Genomic DNA, 13604 nt, shown 5'->3' with positions numbered 1-13604 from the left:
AACAGTAGTATTTCTACTTATTAGTAAAAATAGTTTTATCTGAAAAACTATAAAAAAGATATCTATCAATAATTTATGACATGCTTAAAAATTTTGATAATTTTTATATAAAAACACTAAATTATTAGTTATTGTGGGACTGTAGTTTTTTAAAAGATGACTAAAGTGTAAAACTAATTAAAACAAAGCAACTTTTAAAAAATGTATATATTTATTATTAAGTTTTAATAATAAATAATGGTTATTAATAGCATTAAAATAAAATAAATGCAATTATTATATCTAGTATGTTCATCCTAATATACTAACTTATAAAAAAATTATTAAATATACATTTTTGTTTAAATAATTATAATAATAGTAGTAGTAATGATAATAATAAATCTAACATTTTATTCACTATTATTAATTAGCAAATTAGAATAAAGTGATAAAAACATTCATTGCTTATGCATTTTATAATTTGATTAAGCTAAATTGTTTCAATAATGTGTGTGTGCGTGTGTGTGTGTGTGTGTGTGTGTGTGTGTGTGTGTGTGTGTGTGTGTGTGCGTGTGTGTGTGTGTGTGTGTGTGTGTGTGTGTGTGTGTGTGTGTGAATAAATAATCTTTCTATAATATTAAACTATTTAAAATATTTGTTTTTAAAAGAAATATATGAAATGTTATAAAATTTAAAAAAGGTAAAATTTGTTTAATATTTTTTTAATTTTAAGATTAACAAAAGAAAAAGTGCTGCTATACTGCACATTGGCAACATTAGCAATACACTAGGCTAAATTATTAGCTATTGGCCAGTTCTGTGCTCCATAATAAAAGCATGTTACAAAAAGCAATGATAGGTTTATTAACCAATTGAAAATGTAGTTTAAAATAAATATACTTTATTTTGTAACTGATAACAGAAATAATAATAATATATATAAAACTTATTGTTAGTTTTTAGTATTACTGTCTCACTTAACTATAATATATATTATTTTATAAATTATTTACATCTATACATTTTATACAGTTATTTTTATTTTTTAATAACATAATATACAAAATTGTAATATTGTATTAATAGTTAAATTAATATAAAAACTTATCTAACCAGGATTTTCTTAATTCAAATTTTTTTTAGAATAATTCAAATAATATTAAAAAATTGTAAACAAACACAGACTTTTTGATAAAGATCCATTATTTTTTGGATAGTATTAAAAATTATTTGTAGTATACCAGACTAATATTACATAAATTGTTATAAAATATCATTTCTTTTGTGTGTAGATTAACACTTGATTTTTATTTGTTTAGTAGGTAGCTTATTTCTTATTACAAGTTTACCTGCACATTATAGTGTATTATAACTAATGGTGTTTAGGACTGCACTCTTTTGTAATAAAGCATTTAAATATATTCATAAGAATGGAAAATAAAGTAATTTAAATTATTAATTGTGGTTCAGAACAATTTAGGATCTTTTCTAAAAAATTCTCAGTTAAAACTTGTTTGCAAATTTTTCATAAAAAATTCAAAATAAAAAAAGAGTTTTATCAAGTTAACCAGCTAGCAAAATCCTTTATAATAAATAATACACTAAATAATTTGTTACTTTGAATAAATATTATTACAAATTACTTTTTTCTTTTCTTTTTGTTAATTGAGTTCATGAACAAAAGAAAGAAGAAAATTTATGTAAAATATGTAATGGAATATTCGTTAATAAATAAGATAGTGAAATTTTAAACCTGAACATTTTTAACCTCAAAAGGATATTTTCGTGTAGTTTAGAGTATATTGAAAAAAATAATAATTTATCCACAGTATGTATGAAAAATGAGAATATATTCATAATTTCAAAGAATGCTTAAGAAATTATCAGCTTTTAAATGGTTGAATTTAAAAAAAAAAATTTAATAATTTTTCATTACTAGGATTTTATTTAAAACTCTCTCTTTTAAAACCTTTTCCATAAAACCTACAACCCGGTATACTATGTATTATTATGGATATGTATTATTACATATAACAGATTTATGGATATGCATGTAGACTCTTAATTTACACTGGGGTTATATACAAGTAAAACTCTGTAAAAGAAAAATCATATTAACTAACTACTAGCTGAAAAAAAATTTATTTAGATTCTGATTAAAAATCTCTCCTATAATGTACTTTATTATCATCCTTTAACTAAAAGTGATAGAAATTGAAATAAAATTGGAAAAAATTAAAACTTTTTTTTATTCTGAATTAAAAATCAAAAAATAATGAAAAAATGTTTAATTCATAAAAATCTGATTATTGTTTTGTAAAATTATTCTCCAAAATGGAGCCAAAATAATTATCATTTCTCTTCCAAATGTTTGACTGCAATCACTATAGATTTCTACTTGAAATTATAATTAAATTATGATTTAAATTTCAATTATTTCATCAACTATTTTCAAAACTTTATATATTGCTTTAAAACACTTATTATTAGATAAAGTCACTTTAATAATTTGTTTTATCATTTTCACTATCATTCTTTTTGTCAAATTTGAAATTTCCCCATCATCAATTTTGAAATTTCATCTAACATCAATATTTGTTTTTTTTTATCTCATCTGCTTTTAAATCACAAAAACATTCTCTTTTTAATTATCTGAACTGAAATTTATCTAGCAATTCTTTTATAATTGGAGTAAATTAGAAAATTCTTCTAACAACTGCTTAATGTTAATTTTTATAATTTTCTATACAGGAAATTATCTTTACAAAGAAAAAAAATTAAACATGCTGTATGAAATAATAATGCAATATAAGTAATTATTCTGCATCCTATATTAATTGTTTTTAAATTAGCAATTCCTACCACTTATAATAAACAATTTTTTTCCAAATGTATTTAATATGTTTACCCTAGTTAAACATGTTAAACAAAAACTGTATAAATTAATTGTCTACTTTCTTTGTAAATTAAGTGAAAAATCAGAATATAATAAATAATTCTTTGATTCAAAACAAATGTAAAAAAAATGTTGATGCAAAATTATGTACTGTAATTTTTTTTTAACAAATTTCATTGGTATATATATTTGTAAAACATAGTATCCAGTAGTGTGTAATTTGTACCAGGAAATACAAATTAATATATGCACACTGATGTGGTTTTTACAACATTACTCTTATAATTCAATGGTGTAATTTGTTTTAACTATAATAACATAGATTTCATAAGAAAGCTACCTATTGTAATGGGTACCATGATTCAACTTCTAGAAAATGTTGACATGATTTTGTGTTTCACATTCCCCAGACCCCAAAACCACTATCAGTTCAAAAGTTTATATATACATTTACATATGTATATGTTTCACTTTCTTGTGGAAACAATAATTGCCATAATTTTGAGCCAATCACTTTCAAATTGATACATAAAAGATAACAATCCAAAATCTCAGTCGAGTTCGTTAATGGGCAAAATTGGACCATGAGAGTGGAAATAGACAGGCTTTTTCAAAAAAGTAAAATATCGCTACAACTTTCTTATTAAGTAAAATATCAAATTTGTTTAAAGTTCCTACTATTCTTTGGATAAGTGCCTAAAACTTATCTAAGTAAAGGTTTTGATATCACCAACCATTGGCCCAGGTGGTGGAAAAAATGGGGTTTCAAAGACAAAAAAATAATACCTCCCTTAATAGACACAGTATCAAATCAGTTTAAAGTGTTCATTAGTCCTCTAAACATTACCTAGAACTTTTTTGTCTGAAACAATTTTTGATGTGACCAACCCTTATGACAAGGGATGACCAGAATGTTAATGGAATTGTAAGAAGATGGGGCTTGTCGTAAGCTAAACATGTAAAACTTTTTTCACATGCAACCATTGTCATATTGAGTAAATTTGAAGTTTTTCTTAATTTTAAGGTGGAAATGTTTTTATCTCCTACTTAGGATTGGTGAAATCTACCTCTGCCTTCCAGCATGCTGAAAGGGATTTTTTAAAAAATGTAAATAAATAAATTATAGGCTAATCATATGCAGTTTAAAAATAGAAATTATAGTAAATTTTTCTCACCTTATTAGTAAATTTGATAATACAATTCAAGTCTATATGTGCTATTAGAATTTTCCATACTATACCATAATCACAAAGCTCTAGATACAAAAACAGGCTGTATTCATGATTTCATGTTATTCTTTTGAGTTGTTCTCATGTTCCAGAATATCTGTCAGAAGTGAACCAATATGAGCATACCAAGATTTGCAAGAATATTGGGAAATTCTCCTCCGGTTTCCCAATATTGATGAAAGCAACACTAACACAACTCCAAAATATACTGAAAAATTTTGACATGTTATTCTGGAGAACTGTTAATTAACCTCTTAACCTCTAATATAATCAATGAAATGGTTATAATTAATTTGAATTCTTCTGTGTGATCATTGCAGTCAACTGAACATCAGACAAAAAAATCATTGCAAAGTTTGCCTCTAATTTTTTGACATCCAATCTTCAGAGATTGGAAAGGGAAAAGAAAAAAGAAAAGAAAAAGAGATGATGAAAATTGAGTTAATGTTTGAATTCAGAGACAAGAGATATAATGACAAGAGTTATAATTGTGTGTTGATTTTTTTTCCTACATTAACAGAATTGAATAATAACAATAATAATAATAATTTATCTCTTTCAGCTGGTCCATAGATAAAAAATCCTACCGTAAAAATTATTAGGTGTATGGGAGAAGATCTGCAGGAAAAATGATTGTAGCTGTGTTGAAACATAACAGCCTATGGTATTACAATAATGCATTTGCTCATGCTGCCTTGGAATGAAGCAGTTTTGATGCAGTGCATGGTAAAAACACTGAAAATATTATATTAGATCAATGGGACAACTATAAAGAAGAAGGAAAGTAAATGTAAGAAGTATATCTAACAGATTTTTTTGGTCTGTTTTTTGGAACTTAATAATAGCAACTCTTATTTACAGTAATAAGTATGATTGCATACTTATATATCAAAGTTCTGTTCTTTTATGCAATATAATGTATGAGATTTTAAATTCAGTTTTGAAATATGTCTTTAAGTTTCTTAACAGATGTATAAACTGCTTCAATTACATTCATATTTGGATCAATTACTTTCTCATTTTTAATTCTTTTTAATTTTTCATTATGAAACCACTGTGACATATTATCATATAATGATCTTTTCATTTGTGAATAAGTTACATCTTTGGGTGATAAAGAATCTGCATTTGTGTTTTCTTCATTATTATTTTTGTGATAAACATTAAGAAATTCATCGTTTACATCTTTATCAACTTTAGCTGAATATTTACTCATTAAATCTTCTTTTTTATATTTTAAATTTGTATTACTTTGAGTTGGTTTTATTGTATTTATTGATTTATCTGATAAATCTATTAAATTATCATTTTTAATCATTTTATTGGTACTGTCATATCTATCATATTTATCATTTTCATTTAATAGTTCATCTTTATTTAAAGAATTGAATTGTTTATTATTTAATGATATTGGCACCAACGTACTATTTTCAATTTCATATAAATTTGAATGTTTTTCTACAGGTATAATAAAAAAATAAATTGATTTGTTATCACTAGAACTGTTGTTTTTTTTGGATTCATTTAGAAAATCATCTTTTGAATTCGGTGGTGGTTCTAAAAGATCGATCTTCATATTATTTTTATTTGTCCTTTTATATATGCTACTTTTAACTGGTACTGTCCCACCTCTATTATTTGTATCATCATTTAAATTATTAGTCAACAAATAATGGGGACTAATTGATAGCATTAAAGGTTTAGCAGTCTTTTTTACAGTGAGTTCAGTTTTTTCTCCATTATTTTCTACATAAAATTTACTACCTGGAGAACTAACTAATGAAGAATCATTTATGGTGATCCATACTGGCACACTAATAACTGCTGGAAACCCTTCCTTTGGTATACTTATTAATTCATTTGAATTTAATTGATTATCACCAGTTTTTTCAAATAACTGGATACCTTCACTATCATAATTCTCTGTAAAGAAATGTTTTTCTTGTTTATAAAGTGGTACAACTGAATCATTTGAAACAGAATGTAATTCATCTAATTTATTTAACTTAGAGACCACATAATTATCATCTATATTGTTATTAAAATTGGTGTTATTTGCGTAATTAATCGGTAAAGTTGTTGGAAGTTTGTTAATTCTTAAATCTTTTTCAGTTTCCAATGAAGGATTACTTATAAAAATCTGTTTATTTCCAGAATTAATATTACTATTTAGTTCTGCAGTTATATTTTTATCATCTCTAGTTGTATTTTGAATATTAATTTCTTCTAAAAATTTTTTTTCAAAATCTGAACTCATTTCAGATGCTGGTTTTGTAAAGGATTGATCTTCATGTTTAGTTACTGTTAATGGACTGTTACCTGTACTAATATTTTCATCTATAACTTTTCTATTAAAGTCTAAATCATTATATTCTGGAGTTAATGTTGTATAAATACTATTTATTTCTTTATTCAGAAAATCCAAGTTTTCTTTTGTAGTAGTTTGTGATGGATAATTATTACTAATTTTGAAATTAATCTTATTATCATTATCATCATACAGTTCTTTAATGTTTTCATCATAATTATTTATAAAATTAAGTTCATTTATTTTCTTTTTGTCAAATTCTTTTGCAGTTGTCAATTTTTCTATTTCATTCTTACTAATATAATTACTATGAAAGTCTTCTGGATATTGTGATGTTTCTTCATTATTTTTTTCATCATGTTTACTGATACTGTATTCATCACTTATAATGGAATTTGATAAATTATATTTATCATTTGACATGGAATTTGATAAAATATTATTTTGTATACCATTTTCTGGTATATTAGTAGTCTGATAATTATCATTTATTGTTGAAAATTCATGTTTAAGATTTTCATTTGTAATTGAGGATTTCTTTTGTTCAGAGGCATTAGCATTATTAAAGATATTATCTACAGATTTTTCAGAAAAGGGGATTATAATAGGGTTATCTGTTGATAAATTTTCAGTACTTTCATTTGTACTTTCAATTTCTTGCCATTTTTGTTTAAGGTGAGTTGATGAAATCAGTTTTAGTGGTAATGGTGTTGCTGATGTTTTTACATTATTTTCTATAAAATTGTTTATTTCTATTTCTTTTTCAAAATTATCTGTATATGATGTGTATTTATCAGTATGTAAATTATTATCATTGGAAATCTTTGATGATTTACTTTGTTTTTTATTTAATATATCTTCTAATTCTTTGCTTTTACCTCTGTCAGTTTGTTCAATAAAATTAGGGATTTCTGTGTATTTATTCTCAGTATTTACTATTTCATTGCTTATAATGTTTCTGTAATCATTCAAATTTGTACTGGTATCATAGCCTATATCATACTGTTCAATTGTTTTACCTTGATCAGTTTTAATGGTTTTATCGATTTTAGAAGCAACTATTTCATTTTCAGTATTTTTATTGTGATTTGGTGAAGAGGTTTTCATAATTACATCAGTAAAATCAGTATTATATTTCTCTGTTGTATATAAATTTAGATTATTATAGTTATTGATAATATTGTCTGACTGTGTATAATTTTTAATTAGTAACATTTTTTTGTTACTACTTAAGTAATCTGTAAGGGGTAGAGAACTGGAAGTCAATTTTGTAAATTCTCTTGAAATATCTGAATGTACTATATCTTCAATATAATTTTTATCATTACTAATACTAATTTGGTTACTTTCTGACAATTTACTTTGATCTTTGTTTAATGGTGTTTCTGATTCATAACTTCCAGCTCCATATATTTGTTCAGTAAAATAATTTGTAGTTTTACTTGCATCATCATGTTTTATTACTACTGTATTTTCAATTTCAATGTTTTCATTATCAATTGTATCATTTATAATTTTATTGTTATTTAATGAGGGTTGTTCCATACTGATATGTTTATTTTTATCAGTTGTATATTTATTTGATTCAACATAAATATCACCATATATTTCAGGTTGTTTAGTATTTTCGATTTTATTTTGATCAGTACGAACATTGCTTACAATGAATGTGGATTCTGATGTAGATTTTGATTCATCTTTTGAAGTGAATGGATTTAATTTATTTTTGGTGTTATTCTCATTGTTATTAGAATTATCATAATCATTGTTATAATCTTCTGATGTTTTACTTTGTAATTTATTTGATATTATTTCTGATCTATTTCTTTCAACTAAATGTTTGTTACCAATAAAGTCAGGGATCTCAGAATATTTATCTTCAGTACTTTCAATTTTACTGTTTGTTGTAATTTTTTTATCATCATTTAAGCTTTTATATATATCATCATGCATTGTTACCCCTATATTATCTGCAATTATGTTTTTACTAATTTTAGAATCATCTATTTCATTTTCTTTAATTTTAAAATAATTTGATGGAAATATTTTCATTGTTGTATTTGGATATTGTTTAACTTTAATGTATTCACTGGGTTCAGTATAGTTATCATCCATTTCTGGTTGACCAGTATATTTAGACAGAAATACTCTATCATTATAAGTTTCAGTTATAATAGGTGTGGATTCTGATATAGATTTTGACTCATATTTTGTAACATCTGGGTTCAGTTTATTCTTTGAGTTATTCTCATAATTATTATATTTATTCTCATCATTATAATTTTCTGATATTTTACTGTGGTGTTCATATGATATTTTTTCTGATTCTTTACTTACAGCTACATAAGTTTGACCAGTAAAATCTGAATTCCTTAGATATTTATTCTCCGTATTTGTGATTTCATTGGGTGGTGTAATTTTTCTGAAGTCATTCAAAGTTGTACTTGTGTCATATGTTGTATCATCATGTATCATTGCTGCTGTAATATCAGTATTTATAAATTGATCATTGGTATGATCTATATTTTCATATATATTTTTTTTCAGTTCTTTACTATCATAAAAGGTTGTATCATCTGGTTTTAACAAATTTTCATGTACATTACTACTTCTTGAATTCATTATAGTACTTTCTTTATTAATTTCATCGGTGCGTGAATCATTATCATTTATTTTACTTAAATATTTATATCTTGTAATTGGATAATTATATTCAGTTGGTGAAAAATTACTAAAAATTAAATTATTAGTTCTTTTTTTAGTTTCTGTAATTAAACTTGGTGAAGTTTCTTTAGTTGGATTGTTTGTTGGTATTAATTCATTTGAAATAAATTGACTTAAAGTAATACCTTCATTTTCATCAGTAACATAATCATCATGTATAGATTTTGGTTTATTTTCTTCAATATAATCAGGCAATGTATTTTTATTTGCAATGTTAAAATTAATCTTAGAATTTTCGTGTGGAACTATTGTTATTTTATCATACGTTTTTGTGAATTCTAAAGATGGTTCATCAGTAAAACTTATATAATTATTGTTACCCAATTGTTTGCTTGTACTTGTTTTACTAATCATTTTTGAAAATTTTGTTGGTATTGTTTCTATCTTACCTAGAGTATCTTTTATCTTTTCTTCAATTTGTACATCATCTTTGTAATGTGACTCATCTGTAATACTTTGTGTTATAGAATCATCATAGTTATGTATGATATGAATATCTGAACCTACAAAACCTCTTTCATTATCATTATAATTATTTATATCTGTATTTATTTTATTTAATTTATTGTTTCTCTCTTTGTTGCTTCTACTCGCATTTTCAAAATTACTTTTACTTTGTATATCATTTAAAATGTTTATAGTTGGTTGATTTTCTTCCATGAAAAAAGATGAAGTCGTAAAATAATTGTCTTTGCTTATTTTATACTGTAATTCTGCAGATCCTGTGGGTGTAGGCAATTCAATTATTTTTTCATTAGGAATATTATCATTTTCTGTTTGATATTTGCTTCTAAACTCAGATAATTCTTCATCTTGTAACTGTTTGTCAGCTACGGTTTTAGTTTCATTTATATAAATATCAGCTAGTGATGAAGGTACTTTTTCAGTATTTATAATATCACTTTCATTTATTGATTCATCAGTATTTTTAAGATTATTTTCATCTGTTGATAAAGTTACACCATAATTAGATGTTACATCTTTATTAAAATAAGTATTGTTTTCATTATTGTTTTTGAATGATTTAGTTGTAATATTTTCTTGGATTATGTTGTTAGTAATTTTCTCATTAGCATCTTTTAATGTTGGAGATTCAGATTTAACTTTTTCAGTAAATGATGTATTGTCATCAGAAAATCTGCTATTTAAGCTTTCATTTCTATTTTCAATAGATTTTATGTTATGTACATTTTCATTTTTATTTGTAGTTATAAAAACAAATGGATTTATATCAGTTGATAAAGCTGCTTCATTTATTTCACTGATTATTTTATTTGGATCATTTTGTTTGATATTATTTAATTCATGTTCATTGTTGTCATTGTATGTTGAATAATTATAATTATTTGATTCATTCCAGTCATATATATCATTATCATTTACCTTATTTAATTGATTGTCATCTAATTGTGAATAAGTGTAATCAGTATCATTATAATTATTAAATTTATCCACATTAGTTTGGGTTTTATTTTCTTCTGGTAATTGATTTTGGCCTGCTTTTCCTGTTTGTTCATCCAATTGTCTTTCTTCGTAAGAAATATTATCATTATATTTTTCAATTGTTTCATCATATTTTTCTAAGCTTTTATCTATATTATTATTATTTTGGTTTATTAATTTGTTACCTTGATGAATACTTTCATGCAATTCATTATTTGTTTTTGAATTTTTTTCATATTCATCATTATTATATAACTTGTTCTCTTGTGAATAATTTTCACTGTCTAATATAACTGGCATTTCATCATCTTCAGTTACATATTCATTATTGTTTACTACTTCTGCATCTTTCTCTTGTGATAGTCTACCATAAGAATCTTCAGTATATACTGATTTATCTTGTTTTGTATTTATATTAAGTTTTTCTTGTATTTTTCTCCTGCTGTCATCATTATATTCATCAGAGTTATTTGCATCTATTGACTCAATATTGGTGCTTTTATCATTTTCATTTGGTTGCATGACATAATGATTTGATTGCATCTCATTGTTATCTTTTGAAATAGTTTGTTTTATAAGTGAAGTTTTTTCTTTATTTAAATCATGGTAAATTAAATTTATGTTATTTTCTAGTTTTGCATTTAACGTTGTTTCTTCAACTACTTGTTTTTTTTTTTCTAATATTAACTTTTTAATGTTTGAAAAATCACTATATTTAAGAGGCAGTAAACTTTCTTTTTTAAATGAATAGTAGTTATTATTTTGTATACTGTCATCATTCATCTTTTGTTCTTTGTTATTTGCATTATTGTAATTAGACACAAATGTATTTTCTATATTTTCATTGCTAATTTTAGCAAAAGGCGAATTATTCTCATAATCATTAAATATATTAGAATGATCTTTACTGAAATTATTATCATTATATTCAGCATCTGTAGAATGTATTTCTTCATCTTGTTTTGATATTACTGGATAATTTTCATTCTTATTTAAATCCCATGTTTTATTATTGTATTCCTTCATAGTTCCCTCACTGTCTTCATTAATAACAGATTTATCTTCATCACTGTTTATATAATTTTCTTTTTTGGAGCCATTTTCTTGGATCATGTTGATTTCATCAATAGTTGAATAGTCATTTGATTTATCTTCCATTCTTTGCTTATTATCATAATCAGAAAGAAATGAATTTATCCTGTCATTTGTAATTTTAAAACGTGGTGATATATTTTTATTAAACTGTAACTGATAAAATTTACCATTACTAGAAATATCATTGCTTTTAGCTTTGTGAGGATACATACTTTTTTCTTGTTTTGATATTGGGTAATTTATGTTATTATTTAAAGTCTGAGGTTTTTCATTATCCTTTAAATTTCCCGTGTTATCTCTATCGTTAACATTGGGGTTTTCATAATCAGTCAAATCAAAGTAATTTTCTATTTTTGGATTGTTTTCTTTTATCACATTGATTTCATTATTTACTTTATACTCATTTTCTGTAGTCTCATAAGAAAAATCTCTTTTTGTTTGTACATTTTCTTTATTTACACTGCTTTCTGTAATTATATCCTTGATTTGATCACCTAATTTATTAAAATTGTTTTTTCTTTCAATGATGTATTGATTATTTGGTTTTATTCCCATATATTTATTATTTAAATTAATATGATTCATATAATATTCTGGTTTAGAACTGTGATTGATATGTTCTAAATCTTGTTCATCTTTTTTCATAATTTCTAAGTCATCAGCATTACTTTCCAAGTTATTAATTCCATAAGCATCATTATTATTCTTTCTCAGCTTCACAATATTGTTTTTATTGCTTTTTGCTGTCTGTTGAAGTTTGTTATTAAGTTTAGTTAATTCAAATGATTGCGAACATTTACAAGTACTCTGTAATTTCAGTGTTTCTGAAAGTAGTTTATTAAGTGAGTCACAACATGGTGGTGGTGGTGTATTTTGAAGTTTGCTACTTGATTCATTTGTTAATTTTTTACTTGAAAGTTTATTTTTTACACATCTTTTTTTTCTTTGTTGATTTGAAGTTTTATATTTCCTATTTAATTGATTTAAATTACTTTTATTTTCTGATTTATTGTTTATTTCTTTTAACATGAAATTGTTATGATTACTTTTATTTGAATTAGAGATGAGTTCTTTTGATTTATTCATTTCTTGATACTTTATTTTTAATCTATCATGTGGTTGAATGATTTTCAGGTTAATTGCTCCATTTCCGTTTCTATTAATTTCATTAATATCTTCATGCATCATTTTTGATTCACTTTTTGTTGATGTTTTTTGTATCCTGTAAAAATAAATTTTTTATAAACCCACAATAATCCATGTTTTCAGGTTTACTTAAATTCTCACCAACTCAGAAATTATGTTTTATAAATATATTATCATCCCCAATGCGGCTTCATCAGGGTTATGGTTGCTTGCATTTCTCATCGCAGTCAGGGACTACTTAGCAGATCAGGGCTTGTTTTGCTCCCCCTTCCCATCAAGCCAGAGGCCTCTGCCCCTTGGACCCCTCTGTGTTCATTAAACTCATGCATGTGAGAATAATAATGATAAATAAAAAATTAAAACCTCTTTAATTTATAAAAAAATCAGTCTATTATAATTTTTTCAGAGCACCAGTTTAGTCAGTGCAGAACCTGAAACTTTAAGTGTTCTGAAGAAAGCAGGTTTCAAAATAATTGGCCTCCATCTTAAAAAATATTAATTATAGCTGGTTACCCGTTTTTCATATAGGTAAAAATATATTCTGCTGCCACACTGTTCATCATCACACTCTTAAAAAATCCAATGGATTTTAGATTTTTACCTGAAGAGTTAAAATTAAAGTAGAATTTGCAAGTCCAAATTTACTGATATCTCATTTAGTATAGCTGGAAATGGAGAAAATTTGCATTCATTTTTCAATTTTTTTTACTTTTCTTCACCCCTTTCAAGATTGAACTTCAAAAATCTATAATTTGGATTTTAGATATTCACATGAAGATTA

At 24.5% G+C, this 13604-nt stretch overlaps 1 protein-coding gene across 1 annotated transcript in view; it reads right to left on the bottom strand.

Annotated features, from left to right (window-relative positions):
• Positions 1-252: 252 nt before the first annotated feature.
• The window catches only part of LOC142320030 (uncharacterized), a 34746-nt gene continuing 21394 nt past the window's right edge, over positions 253-13604 (bottom strand). The window contains exon 3 of the mRNA XM_075357712.1: positions 253-12899. Coding sequence (XP_075213827.1) covers positions 5042-12899 — 7858 coding nt within the window. The 3' untranslated portion in view covers positions 253-5041. The remainder of the gene's footprint in view (positions 12900-13604) is intronic.

The sequence above is a fragment of the Lycorma delicatula genome, chromosome 1, assembly GCF_047948215.1.
Source record: "Lycorma delicatula isolate Av1 chromosome 1, ASM4794821v1, whole genome shotgun sequence".
Lineage (NCBI taxonomy): Eukaryota > Metazoa > Arthropoda > Insecta > Hemiptera > Fulgoridae > Lycorma > Lycorma delicatula.
Note: the sequence above shows the minus strand (reverse complement) of the source record. Positions and strands in the feature narration are given on the sequence as shown.